Source organism: Tamandua tetradactyla, chromosome 8 (assembly GCF_023851605.1).
Source record: "Tamandua tetradactyla isolate mTamTet1 chromosome 8, mTamTet1.pri, whole genome shotgun sequence".
Taxonomy (NCBI): domain Eukaryota; kingdom Metazoa; phylum Chordata; class Mammalia; order Pilosa; family Myrmecophagidae; genus Tamandua; species Tamandua tetradactyla.
In genome coordinates, this window is record NC_135334.1 from 30185158 (window position 1) to 30205553 (window position 20396).

At 38.3% G+C, this 20396-nt stretch overlaps 1 protein-coding gene and 1 pseudogene across 1 annotated transcript in view; both read right to left on the minus strand.

Moving 5' to 3' along the window:
- POU2AF2 (POU class 2 homeobox associating factor 2) overlaps positions 1–20396 on the minus strand; it is a 58514-nt gene that overhangs the window by 37260 nt on the left and 858 nt on the right. The window contains exons 2-3 of the mRNA XM_077113009.1: positions 14410–14679; positions 4982–5091 (exon numbers count right to left, since the gene is read on the minus strand). Of these exons, the coding sequence (XP_076969124.1) occupies positions 4982–5091; positions 14410–14419 (120 nt within the window). The 5' untranslated portion in view covers positions 14420–14679. The remainder of the gene's footprint in view (positions 1–4981; positions 5092–14409; positions 14680–20396) is intronic.
- Positions 16284–17101, minus strand: LOC143643318 (non-selective voltage-gated ion channel VDAC3-like; annotated as a pseudogene).

Here is a 20396-nt window from a genome sequence, read left to right on the forward strand (position 1 = left end):
ATTTTGGTCTGTATATGTGTAATAGATATAATAACTCAAGGCTGATATAATCCATATATATTTCCCACTTAGGATATCTCTCCCCAACATTTTCCTCAATTTTGAATTTCCAAAAACAGAACCAGAAATCTTATTTTTCCTCATGTTAATTAATATAGAATCCTTATTGAAAAGAATTTTCATTTCTATTTACTTATTGTTCCTTACTATAGCATTTAGCTGAATGAGGAGAGCAGAATAGCTATTAATGCATCCATAAATAAATAAAACAGATTTAACATCAAGGCCTGTTTCCCAGGCCTGTTGTTACTCTCCTCTAAAATGCACTGCACTCCCCATTCTACAATTTTAGTTCCAAACTGATCTCCATTTCCCACTCAGCAAGTTTTTCCCTGCCAGTTACTGTACATTCAATAATTTTAAATGAATCTTTATGAAAGCTTAAGAAAAACTTGATTAGAAAGCTCAAAAGCCTGTAAATTCTTCCCTGAATTTCAAAACAAAACTGAAAGAATTGCGGTTATTAGCATCCCACTTTCTTTTATCACTATAAGATAATAGAGTTCACTGAACTTGTGATGTTTTAAAAATTTTTCAATGATTAACTTTTATGGAACTCAAATGAAATAGTGTAATTGAAAAAAGTGCAACACAAGCTAACCTCAAAAGTTTAATTATGCATTTTTGGTCCTAGATGTTGGTGAATGGCTCATAGTTTTAAATTATCTGGTAAAAAAATTAGTAGTATAGAGAGGATAACACAGAAAAATCTGAGAAAAAAGTTATTATTTAAAAACAGATAGACACAATAATAGTTGTGAAAACATATAATTATAGTTAAAATGATAGAAGTTGTTTAATTTCCAGTCTTTGGTGAAAGCCTCTTTTGATACAAGAGATTCTTTTTTCTTTGATTCTTACTACAAAGATGTGAAAAACACTTCCTGATCTCAAAAACAGATGTTCTTCAAATGTTCCTCACCAGTGCAAGTGCTGGTGGGAAGTCTATTTTATGCATGATTGTTCTGTAAATCCACAACTTCTCTAACAAAAACACAAACAACCAACCAAACAAAATAGATGTTCTTGAGGGAAATTTTGCTAAAGATAGATCAATATGCTCCTGAGTAAACATCAATGTGTGGTCACAAATTGAAGGTCAGTAATTTGAGCATCAAACAGATACTTCCATGGGGCTATTTATCCAAGGGGACATTGTGTTCATAATAAATGTGTATAAGTTTTCCAGGGCTGCTGTAACAAATTACCACAAACTGGGTGACTTAAAACAACTTAATATATTCTTTCACAGATCTGCAGGCCAGAAGTTTGAAATTAAGCTTCAGGCAGGGCCATACTTCTCTGGAGGCTCTACGGGAGAATCCTTTCTTGCTTCTTCCAGCTTCAGGTGGCTGCCAGCAGCCTTGGCTTGTGGCTGTATCACTCCAATCTCTGCAATGTGGTCACATTGCCTCATTCTCTTTTGTGCGTCTTCTCCTCTGTATTTCTCTCTCAAAACTCCCTCTGCCTCCCTTTTAAGGACACATGGGATTGCATTCAGGGTGCAACTAGAAAATTCAGAATCAACCCCTCGTTTCAAGATCATTAATTTAATCACATCTTTTGCCATTTATAAGGTAGGGGTCACAGGTTGTAGGGATTAAACATGGAAACTTTTGGGGGCCCTTTTTCTAGTCTATGTTGATGCCCAAACTGCATGGCAGGGCACCTACTCTCCTCAAGTTAGGCTTTGGTCACTATCCATATTGTCACTGGCAAATTCTGAACATGTCTCATGGATGGATTCCCTATTGAAACCTTATCTAAGATATTAAACTCATTGCCTAGTGCACTGATATGAAAAACTGGATGTGGACATGGTATTACCCATGCAACTAGAACCCTACCTGTGACCATCAATAATATGATTCTCCATGCTTTCTGCTCATTTGGCTGCATTTGAAACAGGGACAGAAATAGGCCCTTTTCTCAAGTGGATGGTTAAGTAATATATCTTTCTTGAGATACACAGATATTCTAGAATAGTGGCTTGAGACTGAAACATGGTGGGCAGATAATAAAATCAATTCACGGACTATTTACTTAAAGATGCCTAAGTTCAAATAACCATGTTCCTGTGTCTGCCACATTTTGGATTCTGTGCATTTAAATAGTCACTGAAGTGAAGATGAAAGTAAGATACTAGCATCCAGACACTGAGCAACAAGATTGGAATACGAAGTTAAGGCCAAGTTCATACTCATATACTGTGGATGCCTGAGAATTACTGACATGGCTAGAGCTGGTCTGCACTTTTGTAGTGTCACAGATTCTTTTTAAATGGTATATTTTCTTATGTTTTGACTTCCTTTGTTTGCATGGATCAAAATATTCTACTCCAGTCCACATCAATCTTTCCCTTTTCAGTTCACAGGATTAAAAGGAATATGGAGTTGAGTCAGAACAGCTGCCGCTTATTAATAGTGCAATGTGGAAACAATTACTTCCCTTCTTCTGTTCTCAGCATTTTAATCTGTAAAATGGGACATCACATAAATCTCAATCTCCCAGGATTACTGTGTCTATCAAATGAGATAATACACAAGGAAGTATACTTTAAACCATCCACATCTAAATATTATTACAGCCTAAATATCTCATGGCTATGCTTCCTAGTCTTTTATTTTTAGCATTCAATCTAGAGCTTGGTTATATGATCTTATATTTTTAAAATATATAAGTATTTTTCTTTTCCACGAAGTTGTTTGGTGCTTAATGGCATGGACTATTTATTACATGTATTGTATGTTTCATGTACTCACTTTCTCTATAACACAAAGTCACTGGGCCAATATCATTAGCTCACGATGTTCTTGTCTGGGTAGAGATGCTAATCTCATCTGTGATGGGTGAGGGATGGACACTGACTCTTTTCTCTGTGGCAAAGTTCTCAAACAGTGATGTGCAAAGGAAACACTCAAGAAGCTGGTTAAAAATGACCATTTTCTGGCCCCAGCCTAAGTAACTCTATCTTAATAGTCATGGGATGGAGCCCAGGAAACTACATTTAAAAATTAAATCAGATAATATGGCTTATTACTAACTATGTTTATATCATTATACTTTTTAAAAACGAAAACATCAAAAATAGAGAAAATACACTATATGATGGTTACAAACTTGAGCAAGAAGTTATAGGTGATTTTTTAAAGGAAAAAAGTATTTACATCTACCAATTGGATATATACCTTCCTGTCTTTTTCTATAAATTTGCCTTATCATTTGTATACAGAATGCTAAGGAGGGAGTCACAGCCTTATTTGGCAGATAAAATGTTTGCTCCTCAACAGTGGGTATTATCCTTATGTTTGACTCATCTTCCCAACTGACAGTTTACTTGAAACTTTCATCCAATTTCACACAATTCATTTGCTCTCTCCTCTATTAGCTGTGGTTGCAGCCAAGCAATCCATATTAAGACCACTTAAAAGCTGAGCTTCATTTAGAAAAGACTTTCTGTTCTCTCTCTCTCAAAGAAACTAGGTTTGTTCTGAAATTTTAACACACATTCCAGTTGACTCTGAGCTGAAACTACGAGACACACGGCACTAGGGGTTAACAAAGAGCCAGTTATTGAGATTTCCCTGTATTTGCTAAACTGCATTTGTTGAAGTAGGAGAGGGGAGGTAGTTTAAAAGAAAGGAAGGCAAAAAGTTCATGATACGTGATTTTGAATGGCAGGAAATTGAATCTGGAGTTGTTTCACTTGAAATATGACTGAGGAGCTTGCCTTGAGTCGAGCCCGGTACAGACCCGAGGGAGCAACCAGGGCCCAAGCCTGCAGACCCCTCACTGTGTCCTGTACATGGGTGCCTCACTTGTTCCTGGATACCTGATTTTATGACATGTACTCAGAAAATGCCTAACAAATGCCTGACATTTGTGTCATCAATGAAATAGGTGGTTATATACTAATCTTGATAGCTAAATGCTATTTCCATTCTAGAACCACTTTTGGAGATCCAGGTGCAACTACTTAAAATATTTTACACACAGACAGGAGCTACTGATAAAGACATAAATGGCAGATAGAGGCTTTGGACGTATCTCATCTCCTATAAGGACTGTTTAATTCTGATTTTGCATATTACAGAGAGGATTTTTCTAAGTTCTTTTTGTATCTGGTTTAGAATAAACTCTGCCTGAAGGTTGACATTATTTCAACTGACTGAGCCTCTGTTAATCATTATTAGGGTGAAAATAAAACAGACAAGACATGTCAGTCTGTCACTGCCATTGGCCAAAGTAACCAACCAACAAGATCACAGAGTTCTTGGAATCTTGTTTATAACTTGGTAGATATGTCACATGCTAATAATAATCAGACATTTTTACAGTTGGAAGGGACGTGGAGATAATCTCAATCAACTCACTTCTTGTGGGGCCCAGAGAAAAAAGTGACTTGCCCAGGGTCTCATGGCTGGTTCGTGGCAGGGCTCTCTCTGCTTCCATTCCTTCCATTCCCCCAGGCCTCAGTCAGGCGGTGAGCTAGCATTTATTGACTATGGTTTATGTGAGGAAAAGCAAATTCCATTCCTAAGGCAGACAATCAGTAGCGGACAAATAGAGACTAAAAAAAACCTCTTCCAAAAGGACATGAGAATCAGTGTGAAAAACAGACCAGCAGGAGGAGCAACAGACAGGAGTGGTAATTAAAGCACAAACTTGGCACCACTAAGGGAGAAAGAGGAGCTACTAAGAGGGCCTGCTTATAAGGGAAAGATTACCCATCGAGGAGAATACTGAAAAATAGAAGTAATTATATGGCGTGTGACAGTTAAAGGAGGGCTTTGCTATTGAGAATATCAGCCCTGAGGGATGGGAGACGGGCGTGTGGATAAGGGGTGCTGGTGGAGATAATTAACCTTAATAGAGGACTTAAATCCCTCGACACTTCAGAATGTATTAAATTGGGACTTACATGAAATCTTGAATTATTTGTCTGCCTGGATCGTTTTTCGGCCAGTAGATCCTTGACTGTGTGCTTCACTCTCACACCTTGATACACTCGTTTGCTGCAGTCTCCTGGGACTTAAACAAATGGACTAGTTAACAACCAGATGTGGTTGAAATAATGAGATCAACCTCCTGAGGGACGTCTTCGAAGGATGATTATTGTGATGCTATTTGCTCATTAGAATGATAGAATTCTTGAGTTTGAAGCGGCTTTAATAGACAGTGTTTAGTACTATCTCCCAGTCCCTGATAGAAACTTATCTAAGCTCTGCTTAAGTGAAAGAAACCTACTTCCTTGAGAGGCAGCCTATGTCTGGTTATCCTAGAGTTCTTGGTTCTTTCTTAGTTTCAGTCTAAAGATATCCCTTGTAATTTCCACTTGATTCTAGTTTTGCCTTAGAAAACACACTGCAAGGATCTGTGGTGGCTTGAGATAAATACCCCAAATTTAGACATGTTCTAGGTTTTCTTTCGCATTCCTTTGGGTGCAAACCCATTGTAAGTAGGATCTCTTGATTATGTTATTTTGGTTAAGGTGTGGCCCAACTGAATGAGGTTGGACCTTAATCCAGATTTACGGAATCTTTTATAAACAGACATAATTTAGACATAGGGAGAGAAAGCCACATGGGAGAGCCAGAAGCCCGAAACCCAGAGGAGGAAGGAGAGGAGATCATGTGATGGGAAAGTCAGGGAACCCGAGGGCTGCAGACCAGCCAGAATCCTGTCAACCCTAGAAGGAAAAACCTTCTAGCCTCTGAAACCATGAGACAATAAATCCCTGTTGTGAAGCCAACCCATTGTTGGGAAACTAAGACTGAATATTTTCCATCTTCCACACAACATTTTATCAAACATTTGAAGACAGTATTTCTTTTGCTTCAAGCAAAGCATCCCTGCTCCTTCAATGATTCCTCTTGGTACAAAATTTTCACTCTTTGCTAACCTGGTGCCCTCTTTTTTTTTTACTCTGACTTGTCACGGTTTACTTCAGCAAGAGTTACCATTTATACTTTAATCACAAGATAAGCTTGAAATAATACTATTTACTACATGATGCCAAAGTTAGATTTGCATGTTTCAGGTTACAGTGTGACAGGATTCCTTCCGCCATCCTATCTGTACCTGATGTGAGCGAGTAGGTCAACTGGACTATTTTAAGATAATGTTCTTCGGAAGAAAGTACTTCGTTATCTGTTTATTGCGCTAAATAAGTTTTTTTATTTGCTCCCTAAAATTTAGTGATTTAATGTGAGAGCTGCTTTGAAATTAGGTTAAGGATAAGAAAAGAGCTATTCATTCACTTAACATTTTATTGAGCACTTACCACATGCACTTACTGAGGATACTACAATGCTGATAATTTACATGCATTATTTCATTTAATCCATTTTATAGATGGAGAAACTGAGGTCAGAGTTAAACAGTTCAGTAACAATAGAGCTGAACTCCAGACTGTGGTCAAACTGTAGCATTAACTAGAAAATTCTGTGATTTTTCACTATGAGGAAATTAGAGAGAGTCAACCAACAATAAAGGAAAGCTTTTCCCTAAGGTTCTGAAATTGTATTGCTTTTAGGGACAGTGAATTCCTTATCAATGAAGATGGTCAAACAAAGAAAGGACAACCTTTATATTTGGACTATAGTAGGAAACACTTAAGCACTGGCTGAACTAGAGGAATTCTAAGATATTTTCTAACTCTAAAACTGTTGTTCTGCAGTAGGTTGGATGGCTTCAGTTCATTTTAGTTGAGACATTGCTGGCTTACCAGTAATTTTAGCTGGCACTGAGTTCAGTATCTTGTATATGTGGCAGAATACACTAAAATATGTGTCTATTAGGCATATCACCAAAAATATTCTCTAATCTGGTTAAATTTGTAGATGTTCTAGGATCTATTTGGTTTATGAGTCAAATTGCATTACAAAAAGAAAGGAAGGAAGGAAGAAACCAAAACCAAAGCCAGAGGCAGAGGAAGTATTAGGACAAAAGAGGTTTCTGGCCTGGGAGTTAGGATTTGCACAGTCATATATTAGCCACCGACAGTGGAAAACCAAAATCTCTCAGCCTCATTTTCTTCATTTGCTAACTTCAGAGTTTTATAAGGAAAAGTTAGATAGGCATATGAAACTGCTTTGAAAACTACTAAGTTTTATACAAAATGAATAAAATACCTGTATAAGATGGAGTAAAAAAAAAATCTAGGATCCAAGACATGTATTAGGTAACTCAAAAAAACCATATGCAACCAGATTTCAGCCAAATAAAGGTATCTGAATGTTTCTTTAAATTTTGACGGGATTTACTCTATTATATTTTTTCATTAAATGGGTTTAATGTACTCCTTTCAAATTAGCCTCAGATTGAAAACTTAATGACCTTATGTTTGTTCCAAAGTGTTTTCCCTGTTTGTTACAAATGTTACTCCTAGAACTGCATTGTGTTGCCTTATTTTTTGGAAAAGCCTAAGACTATATTTATTCATCAATTAGTTATTGAATACTTTCTATGTGCCAGTCACTGCGGATACAAAAGAACATGTTATCTAGTGGATGAGAGAAATCCTTAAAAAATGATTATAATGCAAAAGTGGTAAATTCGATGACCTAAATATGTTTAGGATATTCAGAGAAACAAAGAATGGGGGCACCTCCTTGTGGGGGGTGGAGAAGGAGTCGGGAAGGCAAGGTGATACCTAAGCCAAGGCTTAATGGAAGACGTAAGGGGTGTGTGGTGATGGCAAAATGAAGAACATTCAGAAATGGAGAACAGCTTGAGCAAATGCCTGGAGACAAAAACAGAAAGAGGTGTGTGAGAGGAGAAGTGGCACGAGGTGAGCCTGCAGAAAAGAGCAGGGGTTAATCATGAAGGTTCTTATGAGCAGAAGGAGTTTGGACTTGATCCTGTTAGCAATGAACCTTTGGAGGTTTTAAGTAAGGGAGTGGTGTGGATAGATTTGCATTTTATATGGGCTTCTGTGGCAGCTGTGTGGAGGGTGGATATGGGAATAACAAAGTCACATGGAGATTAGTTCATAGGATTCTAGAGTAATTCAGGCAAGAGATAATGGAGTCTGAGTAGCGATAGATGGAAGCACAAGGAACAGAGAGATTTGAAAATTACTTAGATGTGGGAGGTGAAGGAGAGGGAAGATTCAAACGTGAATCTCAAGTTCCCATCTTGGGATTGGTCTGGCTACATAAATTTTGCAGCCATCATGATCTTGATCTTACTGGAACCAGGAAAGAGGGTGGAATACCTTGGGAAAGTGTTTGGAGGATGGAATCACATTATAGCACATGTAGAATACAATACTATGTGTCTGGAACACTGGGATAAGCAGATCAGACTATTTCCAAGGGCTGAGAAGATCATTATCTTGGGAACACATCTAATGCCAATTCCTGCCACACTGGTTGGGAAGCTCTTGGCTAAATGGTTAAAGATGAAAGCCTGGGAACATTTACATTTGAAGCGTTGTCAGAGGAAGAGAGAATCCCATTGAGGATACCTGAAAGGAGTGGTTAGAGAGAAACTAGGAAAACTGGGGGAATAAAACATCTTACAATTCAGGGAAGACCTTAGGAAAGAAGCATAAAAGAGAGTATTAGATGTAGCTGAAGGGTTCAGGAGACAAGGACAGAAGAGCATCCATTGCTCTCCTTTAAGTGGTTGGTACAGATCTTAGTAGAGCAATTTCAGAAGTATGGGGTGGGGTGGCTACATCAGATAATGACAAGGGGGGGAGTGTAGACAGGCAGGGGAGACTACTTCTTGAAGTTTGAATGAGAAAGGGAAGCAAGACATTGGAAGAAAATGAAATAAATATAGGGTGAAGGAAGGGTTTGTTTATGCTTTTATAACTATTTATGTATTTACGGGTGGGAGAACCTTGAGGATTTTGAACCACAGAGAGGGATGGTTTAGAAGGAAAGGTGAAGATGATTGATGGGACCAGGCTGTAAAAGAGGAAGACAGAAATTGGGATCAAGGGTATGAGTTAGCCATTCAGTAATGAGACTGAAGGTGGTATGGCCAGTGACTAACTGTAGTCAGCATTGAGAAGCCTGGAGTTGACTCAAGCCAGAACAAGGCAGGGATTAAAGGCAGACAGGCAAGTCAAAATGAGAATACACAGCAGTGATCCTCAAAGTGTGGTCCCCAAAGCGTGGACCTACAGTATCAACATCCACCTGCTCTAGACCTACTGAATCAGAAACTCCAGGGGTGAGGCCCAGAAATCTGTGATTTAACAAGCCCTATAGGTGATTCTGATAATGCTAAAGGTTGGGTACCATTGCTATATACATACAGGGTAAGGCTTTTATAAGGTTACTGTAGCGATGGGGACCGACTCTGGCCTAGGAAGTCCTGGCTGAGCAGGCAGGGGAACATTTGGCAGATGTGGATTTAGTTTTGCAAAGGGGGAGAGGGTGGAAGTTGATGGAGTCCAGGCTGGATTCTTAGTGAATCTGCAAACAGTCTTGACTTTACTTTTTTCTGAAGTAATTGGTGATTTTGATTTGAATTGCCAATTTATGCTCTATGTCTATACTGAAGAGCCTAGGGGAAATTTACCCATTCTAAATAAGTTTAACAAATAACCACACAGTGATTAATAGAGGAATAAAGTTTACAAGATGACAAATCACTAGGTCAAAACTTCTGAAGTTTTATCATAAAATAAACTTAGGTACCAGCTGACTTAGTGCAAAATATGGGGCCATATGCCATAGGGAGGCAAAATAAGTTAAAAAATACATTGCAGATGTCCTCAAAGAGATTCTCTCTTAGTGAGAGAAAAAAGACATTCACGTGGAAACAGTAGGGGAGGAGAAAGAGTACACTTTGAAATTGTTGGTGGAAGCTTTGTGTGAAGGTATGGGACTTAAGATATGGATTTGTCAGGAGGAGAGAGAAATATTATGTAGATGGCAGGCATGCCAAGATCAAAAGCAAAGAGGCGGGAAGGAGCAAGGCTGCTGGAAGGGAAAGGAACTAGTGTAATTGGAGTTAGTGGATTTAAATAACATCTGCATGTTAAATGAATTTTAAATGGATATCCCCAGCTGTGATCTGTCCCAGACTTTAGACTTGGATATACCTGATAGACATCTTTGATTTCACATGTCCAAAACTGAACTCCATTATTCCCTTCAATAGCTGCTTTACCTGAAACATTTTTTAACTCAGTCGATGGCCATTCCATCCTTAGTTGCTTGAGTCCAAAGCTATAGAGTTATCTTTCTTTCACACTTCACATTCCAATCCTTCAGTAATTCCTGATGGGGCTACCTGTAAGATAGATGCAGCATCTGCTGACTTTTACCCACCTCCATTGTTACCATCAGGTTCAGTCTCTTATTTTTCATGTAGATTACTGTTACTACATGTAGATTACACCTATCTTCTAATTGGTCTTCCTGCCTCCATCCTTGACACCTCTCTCCTACACTCCCCCTCAAGTCCATTCTCAACAGGGTAGTCAGAGTGATCCTTTAAAAAAGAAAGTCTAATCATGTCACTCCCCTGCTCAAAACCTTATAAGGCACCCCATTTCACTCTGAGTAAAAACCAAAGTCCTTACAATAGTCCTACATGATCTTGTTCCCTGATACCTCTGATCTTGCCTCCTAACCCTCTCCCTCATGCTCACTGCACTATAGCCAGTTCCTGAAGCACACCAAGCACACTTCTGCCTTAGGACCTTTGTGCTGACTATCTCGAATATTCTTCTTCCAGTTATCCACAGGCTAAATGCCCCTGTCTTCTTCAAGCCTTGGATCAAATGTCATCTTCTCCATGAGAACATATTTAAAATCACAACCTTCCCCATGGGATACTCCCAATCCCTCTTAACCTGTTCTACTTTTTCTACCTCTGTAGCACTTGTCACCTTCTAATATACTATATTCTTTACTTTTATTAAGTTTATTATTTGTCTGCCCCTTGCTAGAATGTAAGCTTCACATGGGTAGGGAACTTTGACTATTTTAACTCATTTATGCATCCCAAATGCCATTGCCTGGCACATAGTAGGTGCTTAATAAATATTTGTTGAAAGCATCTTTTGTTTTATTAGTTGAGGGTGCTGGAAATATTGAAGGTCTTGAAAATCAGCTGTAAAAATGTATACTTTTTGTGATGAAAACCACCAAACATTTTTGAACATGTAGTGCTGTGACAGAAGAACAACTTTGGAAGATTGGTTTGAGAGTAGATCCTAGGAAGGATAGCATATGTGGAAGCAGAGAGAAAGAGAATGGTTAAAACAGGCTAGCCTGAAATAGTGGAAATGACAAGGACAGATTCAAGAGGCCTTTCAAAGAAACACACACATACACAGACATACACATACACTAAAAAAGAATGTGACGATTAAGAAGAGAAATCAAGCATGCAAGGAAGTGAGTACATTTCAATGGAGAAAGAGGAGTTAAGTTTGAATATGCTGAATTTGAGACTGTGGTGGCACACTCAAGTAAAAATTCTTGAGTATGGACAAGAATTTGACTGGACTTAGAACTGTACATCTAAGAAACAGCTTTAACACCACGACAAAAGTTATGAAAATAAGTTAGGTCTCCAAGGTTGACTTTGCAGCAAGAGAAGAGTAGAAATTCAAACACTGAGTTTTGGGAATTGGGTGCAGTTGTGATGTGTAGGGGAAGGGGCCACAGAAGACCAGGGGGGAAGACAGGAGGGGTCAGAAATGTAGGGATATACCAGGAAAATGAAAGAAAGGGAGTGTGGTAGAAAAAGAGGGATGATTAATGGCAACACGTAGCTGGTACCTAGTAGTTGCTCAATAAATATTTGTTGAGTAGATGAAATGCCTTACTGAAGTTGAGGAGAACGAAAGCTCAGAAAGGTTTGAACATACGAAGATCTTTAGAACATGGGGAAGTGCAGTTTCATAAGAGGTGGGAATGTAAGTCTTTCACTGGGACTTCATGAGAGAATGGATTTTTGGAAAACAGACACAGTGGGGACAAGCCCATTCTAAAGGAGGCTACAGGACTGTAAATACCTACATTTTAGAACAGTACGAAAAGTGAGTTAAAATAAATATTAACCAAACAGTGAAACCTAGTGCAAATTCTTTAAAATATCACCTGGACTATTCTTGTTTTTGAGAATTTTCTAAGTTCTTCAAATTACTCCACTCTCCTTTTTCACCAGGATTGATATTTAGGATTTAAAAAATGTTGCAAATGCTCCTATTTTAAAACATTTTTTCCCCTGTGCATTGTGTCTATTTAAAGAACCCACACCTGTATAAACCGGGAGATGCTTAAGAGGTTTTATTCAAATACGCTAGATACAAACTTGCATTCAGAGCAGTTGTTGAGAAAACAAAGGCATGTGTGTCCGGGGAGAAGGCACAGCAAATTTATCAATAGGAATGAATTATCCTTTAGAATTTGGAAAGTTTTTTTTTTTGCACTGTAGTATTGTGATCATGTATATGCAGCAAATTGTCTCGGTCATATTCTTCCTCATTTCTGTCTACTTTAATGAAGAATTTGGGCCATAGCAGATTTAACGGTGCTGTTGCTTTAATATTGTTTTAGAAAATTAAGCTTTTTCTCCAACAAATCCAACTCATATATTCTGAAATTGACTGAGTTTAAAAAACGTGATTCCTAAGTTGTTTTTAGTTTTTAAATATCAAATACATTTATGTTTTTTAAGCACCTTATTTTATTATTTTTGATGACATTCTCTGGAATATATTTTCTTGCTTTTAAATTTTAGAGTCCATAAGCAGGCATTTGTTACTTAAGGTAAGGAAATCTGGTCTTAGAGAGATAGTTCAAAGTTAAAAAAGGAAAAAAAAATCCTGTAACTTTAGAAAAGAACAATTTCTATTTTGAATGACACAACCAGACGATGGCAAAATTAAGATAACAGAAAATATCTTTCTGAATCATAGTCCCACATGATACTGGAATGTAGGCACACTCTCACTCTAGACTGAGCAGAATACACATCCTGAATGATAGATTATTAGAGGACGACTTCTGCGTTTGTTCCATTTCCCTGCCTGTCAGGGAAGTGCCAAAAATGACGTCCTAGATGTCCGTGTGAGCCCCAGGGCTGTGTGCACCACTCGCCTGATTCTGCAGTTCCAGCTCAGCCTGACTCCCTGAGGGTCCGAGTCACAGGGCAGAGCAGAGTTACCCACCCAGGAAAACAGCACGTGAGCACTACACCCATTAAGCGCTCAGCATTTGAGGTTCCACTTCTGATCTAGGGAGATGATGCCCTATTAGTTTATTGTGGGAAACCTCCTGGAGAATACAAGGAGAGGCAATGTATTGACTTTCAAATTCAACAATCACTCTTGAAATGTTCAAAATATTAATTAAGCAGGAGACCATATTTAATACTTGTGAAATCTTCAGCTTGAAATAAAGACAGCGATTTTTAAACTTTCAAAGATATGAGGCCAAATTAGTTAGCGTATTTTAATATTTTGTAGAAGCCTCGATTTGGCCAATCCATAGGTAGTCACACCTTTTCCCCAATACCTGTCCTCACCCCTGGACCTGCAAAACCACACAGGTGGATCCAAAAGTTTTCTACTTAGAGCTACCGTCAAAAATCAATTTGATATTTCAGCCAATACGGAAGACAGATGCTCTTGTGGGCACAGTAACTTTTTATCTTTTGAACTCAAACTTGAAGATCTGTGGCACTTAAAAAAATATTACTTTTCCTTTCCAGATACCTCATGAGACATTTTGAGGTATTTTTTTCTGTGGTTATTAACATTTAAAATGCTGACTTTTAAAACTCAACTGAATGGGTGGATTTTATTCTCCGTCGACACTAACATTTGTATCTTCAGGATGACCAAACTCAGAAAGATCAACATGCAGTTTGAATTCATGAAATAACAATTCAGACTCTTCCTTAACATCTATAAATGGAAGTTTTTTCATCCTTAGCCTTAAGAGCTTAAAGCAAGATGCATGAATAAAAGACACTTCAAGTTCTACGTAAATGTGGATTCTTCTGTACTTTATTGTTGAGGACTTACCTGAAACTTTTACAATTAAAATAATATTTCACTGTACTGCAAAAGAATACTTACTATTCAAGCTCTCATTTGATGAAAATGTTTAAGTGAATTGATCTCTCAGAATAAATAACTACCCATATGCAGCAAAAATAAATCAAGCAGCTAGTAATTAAATATGACTAGAATGAAAAACATGTTACCAAGAATTCAAGACAGTTTGGTCTCTGGACTGTTTTAATATTTCTGTGTATTTTAGCTAGAGTTATTTCTTCTTTTCCTTTATTTTATGTTATGACTCTGTGATCTCAAAAATAAATATTAAGATTATTAATTTTTTAAAAAAGTAACTGACATTAACTTACCACTTTCCATTCTGGATTTCTCTGGTAAGTTTCCTTCCTAACAGCAATGCAGGATTTCTGGCAAATGGTGTACCCTCTTGGTAAGCGGAAACAGACCCTGGAATCCTGGAAAGTCTTGATCTGATCCCGATGGGAAAGGCTTCTGTGCACAGTGGTGATGCTTCTGAAATGACTTGCCTTAGATTTGATTAAATGCAAATCCTTTGGTGTCTGTTTCTCTACAATTTGCATCCTCAATGTAGACTATGTATGAAGGTACTTTTTTCCACCCTAAGAAGATTTTTATTCGGTAACAATGAGTTTCTATTAGGAGCAAACTATCCTAAAAGTTTATTATGAAAACAAGGACTCCATTATTTACTTTATGAACAGCAGTGACAAGTTCCATCCCTTTAATTTAGAGTTAGATTTTTTTTTAAAAAAACAGTATGCATGAAGAAGCCTCTATTTCCCAGGATGTGCTATGCCTGTAACAGATTATGGGTACATGGGTTTTAAAAGGTGACCATCTCTCAGGTGGAGGTGAAGTTCTAGGAAAATGTTTTTTATTTTGGAATAGAATTTAAATGGTTGTCATTTTAATACAATTGATCACCTTTTTATTATATACATAACATAAATATAGGATTTACAGCAGAGGTTCCTAAACCTGGCAGAATCGCCTGTGAAGTGGTTAAAAATACCTCTGCCCAGTCCCCGCTCCATTCTCACTACTTCAGAATCTTTGGGAGTATGCTCCAGATAGCTACATTTTCAAACAAACGTCCTGATTTTTTAACATGGTCTTTATAGCAAGGTTGTGGACTTCTCTAGAGTAAAATTTAAAGAAGCTGAATTTCAGGTACTTTTGACATTTCTCTCATTCTTCTTCAACTACCCCCAGTTGCTAATAAACCTAATTTTGGTTCTCTGTTCCAGTCCTACATAGATTTAGTTCTTGGACACCTTCCCAGTTGCTCTGGGTTTTTACAACACTTGGCATTTCAGGGCTTCTAGTAATCTTCAAACCGGCTGGGCATAAAATGTCCTGATCCCAGTTCAGACCAATGGAATCTAGAGAACAGTGGTTCTCAAAGGGTGTGCTGGAAATCCCAGGGGTCCCTGAGATAGGTTCATCAAAATTCGACTTTCTTAATAAAAGTATTATTTGCCTTCTATTCAGACTTTTATGAATACATAGAAGAGTTTTTTTTAGAGACTACATGATTTGTAATATCTTGATAGATTAAATGAAGAAGCAGATATGAGAATCCAGCTGTTTCTACAAAGCCTGGCATTAAGGAGATTTGCAAAAATGTTACACGGTGCAGCTCTTCTCATTAAAACTTGTTGATTTGAAAAATAAAGTTATTTTTATAAAAATATTACCTATGTTAATATGTGACAGGTTTATTTTAAATTAATAAATAAATGTTTTAAAAATTATTAGCTTTTTATGTTCCAAATGCGATGGATTTATTTTACTCTGATGCAAAACCAAAGATTGCACTACAGCACAGGGACCAACATATTAAAAGGTAAAAAAAAAAAAAAAAAAGTGGTGTAGGACATACAGAACATAATGTGCAAACTAGAGGAATGGGTCATTTCTTCTGTAACATGACATACATTGTCACTGATGAACACATTTAAAGTACTACTGAGGAACTGAACTGAAATGTGGCACAAACGTGACAACTTCCATGCATGTCTTTAAGTACCTCACTTAGGATGGACTTGCAACCTCTAGACTTCAGTGTAGAGAGGATTACAATTCTTTGGAAGAATAAAAAGTTCACACTTTAGGAATTTCACAGAGGAATTTTAAAGCCAAAGCAGTAGGTTTACTTCTCTTCATCTCCAGGGACAAAACCGATACTTTACTTAAAATCATATTAAGCCTCTAGTTCAAATCCCAACCTAAGCTTGTGACCTCCTGCGTTGAAGTTCTTTCCAACAATTAAAACTGAAGGGAACAGTTTGACTCCTGGTCAAAGGGTCTGAGCATAAACAAGTCCAATTAGGTTGGTGTTATTTACTTTAGCAGATGAAGAAAATCTACAATGCAGCTTGTACTTAACAGCAATGCCAAAAATGTTAGTCAGCTGTCCCAGCAAGATTTACTGAAGCATCAATCTTCTCATTAACTTTCTGGTAGACAGAGCCCCTAAATTCACATGAGTGTACAGCTAGAAGTCTGCAGCTTTGTATCCATGGGTGAAATTATTCTGTGACAGTTTGGATTTGGTTATGATAGCTGGCAAGCCAACCGTCAAGGGCCAATACAGCCCAGCCATGTATGGTTGGCCCAAAAAATCTATATAAACATTACTACCCAAACTGAAACAATCCCATTTATAGGCGGCCTTTAATCCCACTCTTTCATTCCTGTGTTCAGTACAAATATGGTATCAAGAGTCACTTTCAACCCTTCAGCCAACTGATTCTCCAAAAAAAGATTTCTGTCCCAAGAGTATTATCTGTGTTCCACTTTTGGGATAATGCAAGTGCATAGTTACATATTTCATATTTGGTCTCTAGGTTGCCTAACACTTTCCCTGTATCAGTGTTAAGCATAACCAGAAGTAGGAAACTCCATTCCACTACAAGACTTGGTTTTTCAGGTCTATTTTGACTAAGCCAAACTGATATGCTTTGTTGAAGACTTCTTTGGCAGCTTTTCCAGGTCACAGAAGGTTGGTGTGTTACACATATCTCCAACTAGAGGTTCTGTTTCCACTCCGCCAGGGCAATGCTGAAAGTCTTCTTCAAACCAATGCCGTCCAAAAATTATTACTTTTTGTTTCTAGTGTAATAATTAGAAATTAGAATAAAAATTAAAAATATAATAAACAAATGCAGATATAACCCACACTAATAACTATTTGGGGTCCTCAATAATTTATGAGAATAAAAAGTCCTGAGACCACAAAAGGTTGAGAACTGATGCTCTAGAAGGACATCTGTAGTTTAAAGGTGCTTCTAGAGTACCCTAATGCAGAGTCAAGTTTGAGAAATTTCTATCTAAGCTTCTCATACTAATAGAATGCACCTCTTATGGTCTCTTTGCACTGCTAAAAGAAAAAAAAAGACAAAATTTGGCCCATATTCTGGTGTCCACCACTTGTTTCCTTTATTCCTTAAAGCAAATTAGAAGAGAAAGGGCATAGCCACAATGATCCTATAGCCAGTGCCTTGTGCCCCTTTTCAGTTAGGATTTCCTTAACAGTCATCCTAATTCATCCTTGTTTATGGTTTCAACTACTGGCTCTATATCAAAATATTTTATAAAATTAAGTCAATTAGTTATGATTTCTATAGTAACTTCCTACAGGATGTGTATTCTTCTAAATACTGCACTTTTTCAGAGAGGCTGGAACATTTTAAACTTTTCAAGCAGCAGAGGACACTTAAAACACAGAATGACTGTCTATTGCTGATAGAATAAAGTCTAATCTCTTTAGCATGGTATTCCAGGCTCTCTCTGACCTGGTCCCATCCTTTCCTCTTGTTTGTCATTGCTCACCTCCACATGGCCTGTGCCCCAGGAAGAACTTCTCACAGTGTCATCTTGGACCACCTGCACCAGAACCATCTGCGATGCCTATGAAATGCAGTCTATCCCAGACTTTCTGAATCGGAATATCTGGCAATCATGCCAGACAATTTGCATTTTAAATAAACCCCCTATGTGATTCTTAATATATACTTAGCTGAGGGACTCTACCGTAGCTGCAATTGATTATTCAGTATTTTTCAAAAAAGTCACGGCCTTTCACACCTTTCGGCCTCTGCTTATAGTAGTCTCTCAAATGGCAGCACACTTTCCTCATTTTCTGCTGAGTAAAGTTCTACAGCTCTTTCCAAATTTAGTACAGATGTTACTTTCTTCAAGTAGTTTGCTCATATGTTTGCCAAAGTGAATACAACGGCCCATTTCATGGGACCCCTTGCTTGAAATTCTGCAAAGGCACTGATTACATGCTGCTTTTCATTTTTGTTATTTGTTGCATATCCATGTCCCGCACCTCTTTCCCCCACCCGCCTCCCCCTACAGGATTGTCTCTTTTCTTTATATTCCCACAGCGCTTCGCTGTGTTTATATTTCTGTGGCACATTCAGGGTTCCCAATAAGCGCTGAACGGTCCATAGAGTCTGTAAGAGATGATGATTTCTTGGCGTGAGCAGAATTATGTAAAATATAAAGCAAAGGGGATCCCATTATTTTTCATGCTAAGGAACTTTACTAAGTATATAACTTTTCTCTTTCCCAAGCTGAATAGAATGCTGAAGAGTTCTTAACCATCTCCCTGGAGGGTGGTCTCGCATACAAAATTCAAAGACAATGATTTTCAAGAGGAAGTTGAATGTAGAAATGTCCAGAATCCTGGAGAACGGTTTCAGATATTAGAGAGCATCAGAGGAGCTGAGATGCATTTAAGCTGAGAAACTGAATTTCAATAGATGCATGCTTTTTCTTTAAAATAATCTTTAGTGTACTTTCTGCATTTGTTTTAGAACTCCAGAATTGTTTACATGCAACTGAGTATGATAAAATAATGGTCATGTAAAGATTGTGTTCTTATACCAAGGAAACAAATCTTTGACTGAACTGGATGGATGGCTGTTGCTGGGAGCATGGAGTTGATGATAAATTTTAGCTGGGTTGTTTCAGTCATTGGCGAGGTCAGCAACATGGTGCCTGTGCTATCAGACAGGTTGTCTGATCACAATAAACTTAATGACAATCTCAAAACGTCTGCTAAGGGGTTGGGGAAACAAGACTAGAGACGGGTAAAATAAACACAAATTCATACAGTGCAGGCACGATTAGTATTTGTCTCCTTTATCTTGCTTTGAGAACATCTCTTAGATCTTCATTCCAAGCTGGCACCTGTATTGCAGGTTGGGTGGCTCCTAACAACTTGGTAGGAGTTTCATGGAGGAATTTGCTGCGAGGCAGTCCTGTCGGAGGAGAGGGTGTGGAGAGTAGGTGGGAGGGACCCTGGAGCAGGTACACTGAGGTGGGAACCAAGGCACTTCGTTTTCCCCACCTGCCTTTGTTCTAAAGCTTTCTTATTTCCCAGGCCTTTGTATGGGGTAGGGAGGGAGGGAATGGTTAGGGATGCTCAGTGGTTTAGGTCAATATCACTTTCCTTTTGCATAGAACACAGGGGCCCCAAGAGACCCTTTCCACAGCGCAGGAGGAGAAGGGCAGGCTCTACTGGGAAGCACAGGGGAAATAGTCTAGTAATGTAGGAGATGACCAGCAAATGGAGAAAATAATGGACGTGGACTAGCACATGCCCAGTTAGCCCAGTGGGATTCTCACATTTTCTTCCCTAACCTTGGAATATGTATGAAGACTGGTGTGATTCAGGCACCCTGGAGGGGCTGACAGTGTCTCCTTATGTAGCACAAACTCAAGATACTGGGTCTGGTTTGTAGTCTTCATGCTTTTTGAAAGAGCATTCAGTGACTGCTGGTGAATACTGTCCAGAGAGGAGGAGCTTGGCTACCATAGTTTGCTATGTATAGGAGAAGATGGTTTGGGAATTTAACCAGTTGGTGACCTTGGTGCACAACAAAGGGCATGAAAGGTGCCAATTATGGCCCCACTAAGTGAGCTGAATTGTTGCTTAGAGGGACTTGCCTGAGATTTTTTTGGGAGAAATGGCCCCTTATCACCTGGATCCTTCTATGTGTCAACCAGTTTCATGGCCATAAGCTTTCCCTCGAACCTGAAAACTGCTGTTTTGCAAATACCGTGGCTTTTGGACATAGGAAAGCTCAGCAAGAGAATACATTTTTCCACTGGAAGAGATGTTGGACATCAGTCAGATTAAATTCCTCTATTTGCATGGGAGAAAATTCAGTCTTAGATCTGCTGGATCAGAATAAATCACCACAACTGGAACATGATTGAATTGATTCTAGTGTTTTGTTTGTTAGAGCAGGCACGTTGGAGCTACACAGAGTCGTCTGCATGCATTGCTTTGATGGCAGGA